Source organism: Tinamus guttatus, unplaced genomic scaffold, assembly GCF_059628265.1.
Source record: "Tinamus guttatus ecotype Peru unplaced genomic scaffold, ASM5962826v1 Tinamus_guttatus_pri_ptg000060l, whole genome shotgun sequence".
Classification (NCBI taxonomy): Eukaryota; Metazoa; Chordata; class Aves; order Tinamiformes; family Tinamidae; genus Tinamus; species Tinamus guttatus.
Genome location: NW_028288594.1, coordinates 4,260,635 through 4,276,478, shown reverse-complemented (window position 1 = coordinate 4,276,478; position 15,844 = coordinate 4,260,635). Strand labels below are relative to the sequence as shown.

Sequence of the window (15,844 nt, the reverse complement as noted above, 5' to 3'; positions counted from 1 at the left end):
GGTATTTGACAGGTTCTCTACTGAACTGTAATTCCATTATTTGAACACAGACTTTTCCCAGAAGGAGGAAGTCCTGAAATAGTCATGACAAGGGTTAAGCCTCCATTAGGACCAATTCTGACCTACCTATGGGAGCTTTGCAAACCACTCTGCTTTGACTGCGACTGCAGTCAACTTTAGACCAGGTACCAGTTGTGGACAGGATCACACTGCACTTCTCATTGTCCTCTGCAGTTTTGTTTTCCCAGTTGACATAATTAACTGATGAGCCATCCAGCCAGTTCAAGGACTGACCTGGTGAGAAATAATCTGGTTTAGTTAAACCATCATAACATGCTGTATTACAACACAGAATGTAATCCTTAAGCTACTGTTTTCTTTACTAAAAGAAACAAGGCCAAGAATACTTGTCCTATATATTAAAAACAATAAGTAGGAATACATCCCTTTTAGCCACACTTCATTTGCACACACTTAGTAAACAGACAGAAATGACAGTGTTTGCAGTATAACTATGTGGCATCAGTGCCAGGGAAAATTAATTTTACTGACCCCTGTTTATCTCAAGTGTGGCTACCAGGAAAGACTTAACTTAATCCAAAGGGCCAGGCTATTAACATTACACAACAATATTCTTATTTGAAGTTTTATGTCTTTTCACTTATGCAAAACACTCATGCTCACACAGGGATGCTACTACTTACCCCTAGAGCTTTGAGCCAGGCCAAGCCATACTTTCCTGGTGATTAGATCGTTTTCTCTTATGTGTTTGCTGACAAACACGTTCTCCTCAGCGTTTGCTATAGTCAGAAGGGTTGCTGAAGGATCTAGGAGGAAGAGGAAAGAGAGTTAAAATTGTAACTTTAGAGATTTTTCATTGCACTTATACATTAACTGTTTTCTAAAAATTCCGCAAGAGCAACGAAACACACAGAAATAAGGAAAAGATCTGCGGCTATGGGCTTCTAGTGGGAATTTCTTCTATGGAAGAGATAAATGCCCTGCCCAAGAACACAGTGTAATATTATACATGACAATTTCAGATAATTCTGCACCTAGAACTGAGACTATTCCTTTCCTTTAATTCATCCCACATAGTTCAGCTTTACATCATAAGATAGATAATTCAATGAAAAAAAAGACATTCACTAGCTTCTAAGCTAAGAAGGTGACAGAAGATGTAGGATGTGATCCTGCTTAACATTGCCTTTCACAATAAAATCACACTTATCAAAAACAACATAAAATCCTCTAGTTGGACAGAAAATTTTTTAGTTTATGGATGATACCTGGAGGTCCCATCCAACCTTAAGGATTCTATGATTCTATGATATTATTACAGTCATTAAGGTGGTTTGGTTTAAACCACTTAATGGGAATCTACCTGCAAAGAGCTAGTGCAGTGGTATCATGAGAATACACATCTTACAGCACTAACTGTATAGAAGTTAACAGTACACAAATGAAATTTTGTTCCAAGCTAAACTTCTAAATCCTCTGCTAAGAACTTCTTAATCCTTCTAAACTTTTAAATGCTCTGTTGATGGCTATCTGCATTTCATTTGCAGTCGTTTGTGCCAGTTAAATTGTCAACACATTGTGAAATTTTATCAAAACCCTGCATCAGGTGATCGCAGAAAGCTGAGATAAAGCTTGCCACTAGACATTCTCCTAAGTTAAAGAAGCATATATGCTGAACTGTAAGCAGTGCAGGATTGTGCATGTGCATGCTCAGTGTTCTAATTTTTCTGGAAGAACAGACTAATTACAACTTGTTACGTGATAAAGTGTAAACATACTCAGTTCGTGGCAGACTCTTTTGGCATCTTCCACGTTATATACTGAAAAGTTGTAGAAGGCCATATCAAATGCATAGCAGTGATCCTTATACTGTATCCATTGCAGTGATCCACTGAGATGTGGGCATCCTGGGGCTGTGCTTCCCTGCTGTGGTTGTAATTGTATCTCTGCAAAGATAGAGATATTTGATATCATTTCTGCAACAGGAGTTTGTGCACAGACTCTTTATTGTTAGTATTTTTTTTTGTTACTACAACAACTGCATGTCCTACCAACTATTCATACATGACAATTTATATTCCTCCTTTATGCACAGTAGATGAACTAAATGAAATTTGGGACTCTCTTGCTTTCAAGGGGTTTTGATTTTGGTTTGATATAGACCTTTGATTCAGAAAAGATATTTAAGAGTTTATATTTGTGTCATAAGTGACCAAAAAGTGACCAGATATTCACCATACTCATCAACAGAATGGCTAGGCTGTGAACTGGGCGGAAGTTCATCTGCACACAGGATAAAATAATTATTAATATAAATATGCTAGTTTTCTTATTCCTTTTTATAAAGGTAGGCCAATCAATTTCCATTTTACAATCTCCTTTTGCTTGGAAACACTAATAGAGGCAGATGTAGGAAGCAAAATGGGAGCAATACTACAAAGAAAAAGCAAGTCTTTTCATTAGTGACTAATTTTCTGAGAACCTGCATGTTTTTTGACCTTCCTTTTCAGTTCTAAATACAACATGTGAAGAGAAATACATTAAAATTACAGAAAATATTTTTGAGATAGCACTTACTGTTTGGAGAAGTATAGCAAATGGCACCTTCAGCAACACTTGTACATTTTGTGCGGTTCCAAGATCCTCTTGTATTCAGCAGAACACAGTTTCCAGTAGTGTTTGAGTTTTCTAATTCCCAAGGATAGTAGTCAAAGTCACTTCCATCTGACCATTCAAAATTAGCTTTACTTCCCTAATTAAAGAAACAATACCCACAATTTTGACATCAAAGTGTACAGTCCTTACTAAGTTATGTAGCAAGGTACATCCCTAGTGATGCATTAAAACGCAGGTGCTGTGTGTTACCTAAATCCACACTGAATCAGTGTACAGCATGGTTAGCATTTTCCAAGGAATAGCTATCATAGGAGCCCTTGTTATCTGTGGGAACTGAGAGGCTGTGGCATCTTCAGTTCAGAGCTTGTAAAGAATGATACTAGCGATGTTGCAAACTGCTAACCTGCAGAGAGAGCTGCACAGAGTGAAGCGCTTGCAGTGTCACCTCTTGCTTTAGATGCCTTGCTGGAAATGCACGACAGTGACAAGCCGGTTGTGTGAAGCACAGGGACCCACTCCAACCAAAGAATGGACAGAGGTGGCAGAGTACATGTGGAAAAAAATCACAGCCCCTCTCGCACTTCTTATTTTAAGATTTCAACTATTTGGAAAAATTAATGGAGGGTACTTGTATTGAATTTTAACATACCTTAAACTTTCTAACATGCTGGTGAGGGGGAAATAAAAAGTGAGTAATATACTACAAAAAAATAGAGCCTCCAAGAATCTGGAGAAAAATCCAGAAAATATGAAATATTCTGGGTAGTGAATTACTTACAATAATTATTGTAACTATACTAATATGAGGTTATCAACAACACTTACATCATGGACTGAGAGTCCAAGCCATAGAGGGTAGCCGTCCCGCCTGACAATGTCTTCAAGAAACAGCTGTTGCGATTCGCTGTGGACACTTGCTAAATCACTCCCCTTTTGTTTGCATTCTCTCAGCGCCTCGTACCATGTTAACTTTTTCTGAAGGACCCTGTAAGTGCTATTTCCATGTAGAATAGACTCAGGCAGTGGAGGTTTGTGTTGCTGGGGTCCTATTTCAAAGGGTAAGATAACAGTAAATTGTGTGCGTTTCATTCTTCTTATTAAGAACAGAAGCAAAATGTTATAATCCATCTGTAATTCAAGTATTAGTGTTCAGGACCATTTCTACCATGTAAGCTATCTTTTGATATTTCAAACAGACTAAGCAGTTGGACTAGTACAGCAAACGCATCCGTCGTGACTGGAAAGAATATTAGATCCTCCACCCACTAGAGTCCATGCCAGAGTCACGGATAGTTCTGCCACAGCCTTCAGTGGGAGCAAAAGCAAAGCCTTATATCCTGAACCAGATCCTACGTTATTCCTCATCCCACACACCCATACTAGGCACTTATATATTCTATTGCTTACTTACCTCTCTCAATTTTACAAGCGAGAATACTGTACACATTATAGTGATGAGCGTGCCAACTTTGAGAATAATTATAAATATCCCAGAAACCATCAAGATTTACACCAGCAAAAAAACTGTTTCTCTTTATGTTAGGTCTTCCCAGGCGCCAGTTATTGTAGGTCAGATGAGTTTCATCATACCATTTCAGAACATTATCTGCGGAAAATATTCTTCATTGAGCAAAACATTGATATTGTGTACAAGAAGTCATTTAATTTTTAACAGAGTCAAGACATTAGCAGACTTTGGAAAAAATTTGGTGGTGCTGTGAATTACTGTAATTCTGTTCCATATACAATGCTAAATGTGTTAGCATTAGTCATCCAGTCTCTTTCAAATTCTACTTTCTGGGTAAATCAAATCTAGACTAAACAGAACATACCAAGTCTTAAGTATCAAACAAAAAGCATATCCAGTTGTTTTCCCTCTAGAAGATCAATAAAAATATAATTTTTTTATATGTTGGTATTCAGTTTGTCTTTGGTTGTACACTGAAGCACGCAATAAATGTGCACTTAATGCTGCAAACTTTTCCTCCAGTCCAGGTAGGGGCTGGGGACTTGCAACCTACCACTGTTGTCGTAAATCACACCCAGCCAGACCCACGTAGCCAGGCCACTGAAGGAGCGAAGCTGCTCAGTTACGAAGTTATTTTCTTCTTCATCTCGAACACTCAGAACAAATGCTTCTGGGTCTGTTGAAAGAAATTTTAATAACAAAAATCACTTTCTTTCAAACTTACCTTTTTTGCTTTTCTCAATCAGACCATTCTCAGGCCATTTAATTTTTTCACACACAAAGGGAAGAAAAAACACAGTGCTGTGTAGGATAAGTCACCCAAACTATTTAAATTTTGTACATGTTAAACAAAACTCCTTTTTTTTTTTTTTTTTTAAACACTTTCAGGAATCAGTAATTCCTAGTTATGTCTTTGTCAAGCTCTCCTACAGATGCTTTGGCAATTTTTACCAGAGCATTGTGGAGGAAAAATAGCATCAGGAAGTGCATTTCCAAATGCTACAAGCTCCTTGCACCTCTCACTGAGTTGTTGTAATACAGCAATTCAGATGTAAAACTAACCATAAATGTGTCTATGAATAGCCTATAAAGAAGTACTTACTCATTTTCTTGCATAAATGGTGAGCTTCCTGGGACTTCAGCTCTCGCCACCTATTCTTTGTTATTGTAAAAGTGTAGCAGTTGTTTCTAAATGATATCCAGGGTGTATTTTTAATCTTATGTGGGCATTTAACTTGCGTACTTGGTTCTTTCTCCGCCTTCTCTAAGGAAGGGAAAGAAGACATTCAGGCTATGACTATAAAACAGTTAGGGTTACACTTCATGGCACACATTTCACACAGCATTAAAAAAACTTTTAAGAAGTACGAAGAAGCCAAGAAGTATGAACTAGTAATCAAAATGGTAGGCCATCATAATAAACAAGAGCTACTCTACACTAAGAAGACATCCCCATTTTGTGACTTGATCTAGCTATTACTGTAGAAGAAGCACACCTCCTGTAGTTGGTCACACTGCAAGCTTTGAGTAGTTAAGAGTGACAATCATAATCTTAAATGTTGTGACTCAGAACATACAGCAATGGGCTTTAACTGTGTCCTCACTCAAAAAAAGCATGAATGGTCTCATGGTAAAGAGTCCTTCATGATGTGATGTGTCATTCAAAGAAATCTTTGCATATGTTTTTTCAGGCATGTGCCGTGCAAAAAGCTGTCCAGTCCTTGCTATTAGGTATATAATTAGAATGGTCTATAGGGAGCTGATGAAGATTTCAGCCTGTACCTTTCAAATCAGTGTCTACAGGCTTTCTCCTCTATGTAGTCACCTATCTCCCACCCTGTATGGACTTCAATAGCTGAAGGAATTGTGGAAAGTTCCAGTATAAAGATGTAAAGAGTAGAGAGGCTAAATCTTAATCTATGTGCAAGAGATTCGTATGCAACAATCTCATGGAAACAGTGCAAAGGTGAAATCAGTTGACAATACAAGTCTGGCCCAAAGCACCCATCCTGGATTTAGTTTTAGGTAACCTGTAGATTAAGCTCAATTAGTATATTCAAGTCACCTCCCCTTCCCTACCTGCAGTTTGCAAACCAGCCTGTTTGGAAAAATCCAAAAGATGAATGTTGCCATTTTAGAATTATAATCCATAATACTAAAAATATGCTTCATAATAAGACAATGCAACATTCCTAGATATTGTCAAGAGAATGTTAGGATACATACTTTCTGGTAAATAGCAAATAGCACCTCGGTTTTCAGAGGCACAGTCTGAAGTTTTCCAGAAGCCATCAATGTCCAAAAACACACATTCTTCACTCATTTCTTCATCATCGTCAGACCATCGACTGAAACTAACATGTTTCCCATCCAGCCAGCCATAATGTTTTCCACCCTAGCATTGTAAAACAGATGAGCAGCTTACACGCTGAAAAATATTAGGTGCAGCAAATCACATGTCAATGTATTTACATTGGCTAGAAGGTGCCAAGTGGCTGGAGTCCACAGCGTCTCTGCTGAGAACTGTACACGTTCCACTACTCCCACACTCTGATCAGATCCAATCAGCCCTTACCACAGAACGAGCCTTATTATTATTATTATTGTTTTATATATATATATATATATATATATATATATATGCTTTGCATTTGCAAAAATGAGTCAGCTGAAGCTGATGGCAAATGATCAAATGTTGATGTCTACCTACTGTGCTTATTAAGGGAGGCCTGGCAATGAGATGTCCAAACTACAGCACTTGCACCTGCAAATCAGTGCTGGGTTTAATTATCTGTGCTTAGAAAACTGATGATATCTGAATAAGGTCTTGCCTCAGTTTCTCTACTCCAGCAGGCTGAGAGTAATCTGTTAAATACTTAACTGATTTTATAAGTTAAATGAGTTCCTGCCCTGGAGGATATAGCAGGAATAACAAAAACCCTACATACAACAAGCATGCTATCCCATGTTAGATATAAAAATTTTCTTTGGGAAATCCCCCTCCACCTTTGTAATTTCATTTATCTTACATCTTTCTTTTGTGTCTATGATTCCATCACTGGAATAACAAGTTCTGTTGGCCAGTTTCATTATAATTTCCTTTCATGTGACTCTTTAACTGTGCCCAAATAACAAAGTGTTGCAACAGTGAACAGCTAATGCATGTCAGAGTTGTATACTGCAAAATTAATCATCTGCTCTTCATTTAAAGATAAAGATTCAAAAGAGGAGGGGAAAAAGGTGTCCTGGTCTTCTCATCTTCATTAAGATTAAATATCTGTTTCCTTTATAAAAATATTCTCCATAAAGCATAAACATTTCTGTATTTTTTTTCTTTCCTGCTTTGCCTAGAATACTAGCTAGTCCGTTACTGACAAATCAAGATCATAACACCACAGATGCCAAGTGAAAACCACTACCCTTATAGATAAATGATTTTCAAACCAAATTAGCCTTTTTTTTGTTGCAATTTAAGGAGGATTTAAAAGGACTTAACAGCTGAGAAAGTTCTCAGTCTACACTGAAGATATCCAAGAGGGCCTCTGGCTATTACAGACAAATAGTAACTACTGCATTGACTTTTTTTAAAGACAAAAGGAAAAAGAAACATCACCACCACAAAAACACACACACACAGACACACACACACACGCCTGTCAGGAATGTTTAATCCCCAAAAGTGGTACAAATGACAGTAAGAAACTACAGAGTTGAAGTTATAGAAATATGCCTGCAGAAAACTTTAAGGGTCAGTTTTGGATTCTCTTTACAATTTTTAGTTTTTCCTTCTTAAAATAGATTTTGGTTACCTCATTACAGGGATACTCCATAATATTAAAAATAGCAGCACCATTTCACTAACAGGAGACACAAATATGTTTAGTAATATATACTGCTGCTACCCTACAACATATCCCTCCATCCCATGATCTTACAAATGAATAATTTCGTCATCAATTAATTCAGTGGAATTGAACCACTGCATATAAGCACATAACTTATAAGTTAAGCATATAACTTGTAGAACCAAAGATCTAGTATATTAATCTTGAAACCCTCCAGATAATTTTTACTAAAAGAAAACAGATGCCAATGGAAACAACTCTTGGTTATCCTAGAAATTTTAAATTTTCATTGTGTTTATACCTCTATTGCACACAACTCTAAATATTATTGTAAGCCACAGTCTGAAGGGAAAAAAAAAACAAAACTTACATCTCTGCTGAAGAGTCCAATCCAAAGTGGATAATTATGAAGGGCAGCCTGAACAGCAAGGAAAGCCTGCTGGAACTGATCTGTGATGCTAACCAGTTGCATTTTGTTACTTATGCACGCAGACATTGCATCATTCCAGGACAAATTCTTCAGAATTACCATGTACTGAATATTCTGATAGGTGACTGTTTCATTAAGAATTTGTTCTGTCTTGTTATCAACGGTTCCGATACCTATGTGAGATAACCAGTTAGGTGGTTAGAGACTGGAAAAAATTTCTTTGTAATGAGCACAAAAACTTGTTTGAATTCCCTCCCTAGAAATACACATTAAAAATATTTTCTTAGACAGTAAAATATGTTAATGATAATAGTCAGGAGTAAATATATCTTTGACACTTTGGACAGAAAATATATTGAAGAAAAATAGAATCATTTGCAGCTCATTTTTACATACACATGTTTTTGGACAGGAACTTGGGCTTACATATTATTAGATTTCCTAGCTTTAACTAATTACTATATAATATTAAAGAGTTCTATGGACTAAACACATTAGTAAGGAAAGTGTCCCCTTCTGAAAGAAAGGAGATATAATTGCTGATGCTGCCTGAAGAAACTGTGCTAATCACAATCACACCCAGATTCCTAAGGAATCCATGTTGTCTTCTCCCCTAGAACAGGGCCGTAGGCCAGTCCAATCTCACAGTTGTACCTGCAGCCTCCTGGAAAGCTTGAATTATCCTAAGATTCGCCCCAAAACATGATGACATCAAATACTGTCACATAAAGCCAGACTGTAAAAGGGCTTTCTGGCTGTCCAAAAGGCTATGGGTTAGGAAGAAGTGTTCAGTCCAGAAAAATACACTTACACAGATGTACTACTAACCTTTTATTAAGTTTGTTTGTTTTAAACTGGCTACACTTCAAATCTGGATACTTGGAGTATTAAAAGTATTTGGTAATGAACTAAAGGAGATCACAAGGGAAAAAATTACTTTGTTTATTTGAGAATGAAAGATGTATATTTTCCCGGGAGTTTGTTTTGCGCACCTGTTTTTCTTGAAGATAGCATGAGTTGTTTAAAAGGATTATTTAAATGAGATACATATTCAAAAGTGGATGTGCTGAATATTAGCCTATAGCAGTAATTAAGACTCAGCGTAGCTTTATGTGTTTCATCAGATTCCAGTAATCAGTGATGACCAACCTACCAGGTTATACCAGAATATCATTTTTAGTTCAAATAAAGAAAACCGTATTTATGCCAATGGACCTGATTCTGCATTAAGCTAGGAAAAGCTGCATCACTGCAAATTGCCACTCTACATGTATGGTCTCAAGGTTTGCTCTGGGCAGGCTGATTTTAACTAGAAGGTTCACAATACTACCTTATATTTTAATAGTGCTAAAAATCACAGATGTTTAGGTAGGACGAAAATATTCAGAGATCCCTTTCTAGTGCTTCTCTCTTTCACTGTTCTGAATTGGAGAAAGGAATAATTTGTTCCACCTCTTGATGTACATGACATCTACATCCACAGAATATTAAAGTCTCTACAAGCAAAAGTATGGTTCCATTGAAACCATATGGACAGAGCGTCTTGGAAAGATGGATTTTCCCTGTGGCTTTAGAACTAGGCTATAAAAATAAGTGGAGGGTAAATTCTCTATGGCTAAGTAAATTTGCCCCAAAGCATCCTGCACAAAACACTAGCTCAGTCCCTGCAAGAATCTTGCTCTTCAAGTGCAACAACTTACATACATTAAAAGATCTCCTGGCTCACAAATCTTAACAGTAGAGCCTGGCTCTAATTTATTTTGACTCTTCAGACTTACCTATTGGCCGCTGGCATATACCCAGAAAGTGCTTGTCAGCACAGGCAGTGAAGTTCCATGTTCCAACATACTGTGACTTTGGATCGTTGAGAATTACACCACACTGATTGTTAAACTCTTCATCAAAAAGCTGTAAACCAGAATTATCCTCATCAGACTCAAACAAGATATAAACAATACTAATGTAGAAAAGGTGAAAGAAACATAAGGCTAAGAGAACCTGATCTGTCTGAACTTGTTTAAGTAGTTTTCAAAGGAATGGTGCAATACAGCTTACCTATTTTACAACCACTGCCAGGTGTTTGGACTCAGAAAGAATTCTCAAGTTAAATATAGGGAAAGAACATTAAACTATTCACCACTTGCAATAAATCTTGTTTATGGTTGTGATTCCATTAAATTTATTATGCTTCACCTTGGGCAGAGCAGCCAGCAAAATACTAATGTATGATAGCTTACAGATGTACCCTACATGCAACTGAACTGAGAATTATTGATGGCAACTTTTTGGTGAGTGTTTTTATACAGTCTTAAATTACAAATATAAATTCCAGGAAAGTATCATTAAAGAGTTGTTTCTTTTTTTCTCCCACCCCTCATAACATTTAGAGATGTTATCCAAATAAGAGTAAACAGAATTCCATTACTGTCAGTCACTGTCAGTCATGTATTTGCCAATTAAAAGCACCATTTGGGGAATCTGGTCTGTTTTACGTACTTTCTGTATTTTTTCCCTTCCTCTCTTCTTTTGATACAGTCAATATCCCAAACCTTTTACACAATATCCAATAGAAGTCCAAAAATCGGAACTTACATCCAATGGGATTTTCCTTAATCTTCCTGTCAGGAGCGGGTGAAAGTTACTATACAACAGTCTACTCCCGTCTATCCACTTGTTCTCCCTTGTGCTGAACAAGAACTGCAAACCAATCCAAACATCTTTTGGCATATCAGTAAGCAAGGTTGTTATAAAATCTGTTGGACAGCACAGTAAATACATAACACATTACAGTACAGAAAACTACAGTAAACATCTCAAATAACACAAACTCCATTTGTATAACCAAACTCCTCCCTTCATAACCAACAAGAAGGGTGCTGTCTTTTATCTAAAAGGTGTGGATCGTGTCCTCTAAACTCTCTTGTTTCTGTCTTCGTACTTCCCTCTCGACTTTCTCCTTCCACTGAAATCCAAAAGTTAGATGCTGCTTTTCCGTAGGTGTTTAAGATTTTCTATTCTTTCCCCACAGAGATAACAAGAGTGTTCCCTTCCAGTTTTCTCTCTCATCTTTCTCTCTTTCCTGCCTGCCAGTAAGGGAAGGCAGGACAGGACAAAGGAAGTCAGACTTAGCTGGAAAAAATTTCAGGCAGGAAAAGCCTAAAAGTTCCCTCTTAGTGAACATTCTGACAAAAGGCTTCAGTAAACCTCTGGTGAGTAGGGACATCCACAAAGCTTGTCTACATTAGGAAGACAAATTGAGGCAATGTAATTAGCTGCTGCCGACATGTCTCAACCATCAGCCACATGCCAGATTAGCCTCAGCCCATTTTTTAAGATAGGCAAACCCATTGAAGATTCACATATTGAAGCCACCCACCTTCACTATACACTGGGAAGAGCAGAACCAGCCTACAGAAAGCAGCACTTTGATGATTCTGCCTTAGTTACCTACTCAAGTGGCTTTGACTACAGTGGGGTGTAGGGAGGGAAGCAAGAACAAGCAAAACTACCTCCATAAGCACAAAACAGGACAAAAGGTCCTGCTAGGTAATACTTTAGAGCGTTATGCTTTTGCAATCTTTAAAGAGCCCCAGATCCCTCGGGATGTGTATCTACTTGTATGGTTACAGCCCAATTCAACTCCCATGACAGCAGTAACAAATTGCCATTTAGACGCTCCCTGCCTGTACACTAGTGGCTTCCCTTGTCTTCTTTCTATATATCATTTAGCAAGAGGTTGTTTGCTTAAAAAGAAAGTATGGCTCACATTGTGGAATTTAGCCAAGCTATTTCAGATGTAGCTGCAGACAGCTATTAGTTGTCCACCCAAACACAAATTCAAATACAGCTGGCTCATTCAGCAGGAGTTACTGCTGAATCCTACCTGCAGCCAGCACAAACATATTTCCCCCTAACTGCATTCACCTCAATGACCACCTTTATACAAAACCTGAGAGAGAGATCCTGAGGGAAAGCACAAACTCCCTTGTTTTTTGCAGTCTACCCTGTCTTACACCCTCCTAATACTCTCCTGGGCAGTTTACAAGTAGACCTGTTTAGACAGATGGGCAAAATAAGCTACTCAGCATGCTCGGACATGGAGGGTCCTACACGCTCCAGAAGGTTTTTGTGCTCGGAGTTTTGTTCCAACACACAGCTGAGCTTACCTTGGGAGCAGCTTCTGGGCGATCTTCACAGTGCAAAACCTACAACCTCAGATATGTTTAAACTTGCAAAGCTAAGCATGGGAGGGAATTCTTCATCCACTGAGCCTTCTACCCTCAATCTCGAAGTTTTACAATTTCTTCTTTTCATAACAGATAAAGCCATAAAGAAAAGCTGTTCACTGAAATGGATCAAATATTTGCTGATACTATATATGTTTAGTATATAACGGATAGTATATATGTTTTCAGTGGTTTTGGCTTTTCAGAATGTTCCCAGTACACCTGGAGTTAACCAAGTGATTTTATGCTGAAGCACTTGGGCAGTCGAGCTATAATGAATTTAGGAGAGAAGCTTCACACTAAAAGTGTCCCCAGTTCACCATCATACCTTGCTCAGCTTGATTTGAGATCGATGGAAGAGAGCCTCCGTAAGTTACACACTTTTCATTAGCTGCATTAAATGTTAGAGATTTGGGAATCATTTTCAGAAAACACTGCAAAATAAACATAATGAAATTGATTTTCATCTTATGATTGCTTCCCAAAATACAGCTCATAAGAAAAGGTTCTTAAAATAAAAGTCTCACTTCCCATTTCCTGGAAGAAAACAGAATTATTTTTTCCTCAGAAAGCCAGAGAACTGATACTAGCTGCTGGAATCTCTTCCTAGATTTGACAGAATAGACAAGTTTAAAATGGTGAATGATCCAACTGAACAACAACTCATTCTTTGAGGGACAATTCAGTGATTTTAATCAACCACATAAGGATCACGTTCTGTTTGAACACTGAGAGTACTTATGATCATAACTCTCCAAGTCAGGTTCGGTTTGGCCATGAACCTGTACTGTAATACATTACCTTTCTGGAGAAATTACGTAAGGAACACTAAAGTTATTTTTTATAAGCAACTACATTAAATAAATTTGTAAACCTTGGCACAAGGATAATGCACAAGATTGATGTGAGAGGCTACATAACAGAGATCACAGTCGTAATCTGGTTTTAAACGACTGTCTTGAAACATAGTACTAAAGTTTCCTACAATATGTCTTTCTTACAATAGGGCTTCTAATGTCTATTGGTTCAACCTTACAAGCAGCTTCCAATTATTCAGTTAAGTCCTTAAGGCGACTTAGGAAGCAGGATGTCTGCCAGTTTGCTGACTGCTGATGATTACTCAGAGCGTGAATTAAGATGCTTCTGTCATGCGAGTCTCATCCTTTCTAATCCTTCAAAGCAGAGCCTGATTAGACAACACAGCCGAAGTTCTTAGGATGGTGAAGGTAAACAAAAATACGTAAGAATTACTTCTTTGAAATTAAAAAGCTTTCAATCCTGAATAAGAGATAGAAGTATGCCAGATGATATTAATCACTGCACATCGTTTTCAAATGCAACCGCGCAGTAGATTCCTGCTCACAGGAGCTGCTGCCTCACCTCTCTCAGCAGGGCACTCCAACCTATTAGGCTATGAAAAATAAGTGATGATGATTACTCTGTATTATGTGCTTACCTTATCCCGAAACCGAAGCCAATCTTTAGGACAATCTCCTCTGACTGGGCGGTAACTGGGATCATGCTTTTCCAGCAAGGAGGCATTATTTTTTTCACAAATGAAGGGCAGTTTCATATTGCAGTTAACTGGGTAGTCTGCAGAAATACAGGTTTTAGAAAAGCTAGGGTATGACTATCATGATCTAATTGCCCTATATACTTTAGGGCATGACAGAGACCAATAAAAAGGGCATGAAAGAGGGCAATGAACAGGGCCAAGCTCTTAAGTGCTGACACAGTGAAGTATTAGGCAATTATAAAGCAATAAAAGTAACATCAGAACAAGGGACAAATATAAATGATATACATCAGATAATGATAGAGATAAATCATGAAATGCAAAATTTGAACTAGAAAATTCATCCTGTATTTTGGCACAAAAGTTATGTAATCTAATGCCTACTTATGCAAAAAAAAAAAAATCTATCCCTTTACCATCTATAGGTACAAAATCTGGCCTACAGTACTTTACATACTTCTATAAGTAACTGGAGTGGCTGTTACTGAAAATTAATTTCTGGCTAATAGGGATGAAAAAAGGTCCACAGGACACTAGTCCCAGGGTAACTGGGCTCTGAAGTGGAACTGATAATAAATAAGGAGAATTGTTTTTCTCCTTGTAGACTGGGGTAACAATTTTTTCCCCAGTATAAAGCCATATTAAGACAAGGAAATGAGAAGCTCCAAGTACCATCAGCTAGCTTTTCTGTTACCTTTGATATGTCCAAGTATGACCGCACTACTGAGTGAAAAATCACACCTATGTATTATATGCAGTAGCAGATACTTAGTCAAGTACCCTGAAGACTTAATTTCCAAAACTCAGTATGTAACACATATACATGAACAGGTAACCAACAAAACCAGATTTCTTTCAGCCAATTAGTGTCACAAAAGGAGTGACCATCAGTCATAAAATTTTGTCATCTGAATTTGGGTTTGTGTCTTTTTGTCAAAAAATTACTACTAAGACTTCAATCACGAGGAAGAAATAAATAATTCAAATGAAATCAGTTTATCATCAACAAGCTGTTCAGTCCTAGTTAAATATCAGTTTGTATTCATTATCAAAGTTTGAGGAGAATGGTTATTACTTTTTAAATGTAATAAAAAGAGAGAGGGGAAAAAAATTACCTCTATACCAGCTCTTTCTAGAAACATACCAGCAGTCCCTCAAGAGTCGATCATGGAAGCGTGGAAATAACTGTAAACTGGATAAAACATGTCAGAGTCAATCTCCAAACCAGTATGATCTTCAACTGAAAATTCTAATAAAAACAGAGCCACTGCATATAAAAATTTGAGCTGATAACTGTTTCCAGGAGATGCCTCACAATACTGGAAGGGACATGAGAGAAGGAAACTGAATTAGGAAAAGTTACATAGTAGGTTCAGTAGCCACACACCATATCTAAGTTAAATGTATTCAGGAAATGTGTGGAAGGTAAGAAGCTATTCCTTAACTAAGCATGCTGCAATTGCTAGCACACTATCAGGACAAGTGAGGATAACGGGCAGTAGCCAAACACACCGTTCTACTACTCTTTTTCCTGTCCTATGTACTTCATGATCTAAATTTGGAATGTCAAGAATATGGGTTGGGTACATGGAAATAAAAGGAAGAAGAAACAAAACTGAATTTTTTTTTCCTTTTTTAGCTTAGTATAAGTTACTTATCTTACTTTATTATGATAATACAGAAGAAGTGAGCTCTACATATCTGGGGATTAAGCATTTTTCT

At 37.4% G+C, this 15,844-nt stretch overlaps 1 protein-coding gene across 2 annotated transcripts in view; it reads right to left on the bottom strand.

Moving 5' to 3' along the window:
* LY75 (lymphocyte antigen 75) overlaps positions 1 to 15,844 on the bottom strand; it is a 41,406-nt gene that overhangs the window by 1,446 nt on the left and 24,116 nt on the right. The window contains exons 20-34 of one of the 2 annotated variants that reach the window (XM_088519466.1): positions 15,238 to 15,314; positions 14,063 to 14,199; positions 12,935 to 13,040; positions 10,973 to 11,133; positions 10,159 to 10,288; positions 8,321 to 8,553; positions 6,332 to 6,500; positions 5,208 to 5,369; positions 4,659 to 4,781; positions 4,049 to 4,243; positions 3,463 to 3,683; positions 2,599 to 2,773; positions 1,800 to 1,967; positions 705 to 827; positions 127 to 294 (exon numbers count right to left, since the gene is read on the bottom strand). In XM_088519466.1, coding sequence (XP_088375592.1) covers positions 127 to 294; positions 705 to 827; positions 1,800 to 1,967; positions 2,599 to 2,773; positions 3,463 to 3,683; positions 4,049 to 4,243; positions 4,659 to 4,781; positions 5,208 to 5,369; positions 6,332 to 6,500; positions 8,321 to 8,553; positions 10,159 to 10,288; positions 10,973 to 11,133; positions 12,935 to 13,040; positions 14,063 to 14,199; positions 15,238 to 15,314 — 2,348 coding nt within the window. Of the gene's footprint in view, positions 1 to 126; positions 298 to 704; positions 828 to 1,799; positions 1,968 to 2,598; positions 2,774 to 3,462; positions 3,684 to 4,048; positions 4,244 to 4,658; positions 4,782 to 5,207; positions 5,370 to 6,331; positions 6,501 to 8,320; positions 8,554 to 10,158; positions 10,289 to 10,972; positions 11,134 to 12,934; positions 13,041 to 14,062; positions 14,200 to 15,237; positions 15,315 to 15,844 lie in introns of both variants that reach the window. The other variant, XM_088519467.1, reaches the window with a different exon arrangement.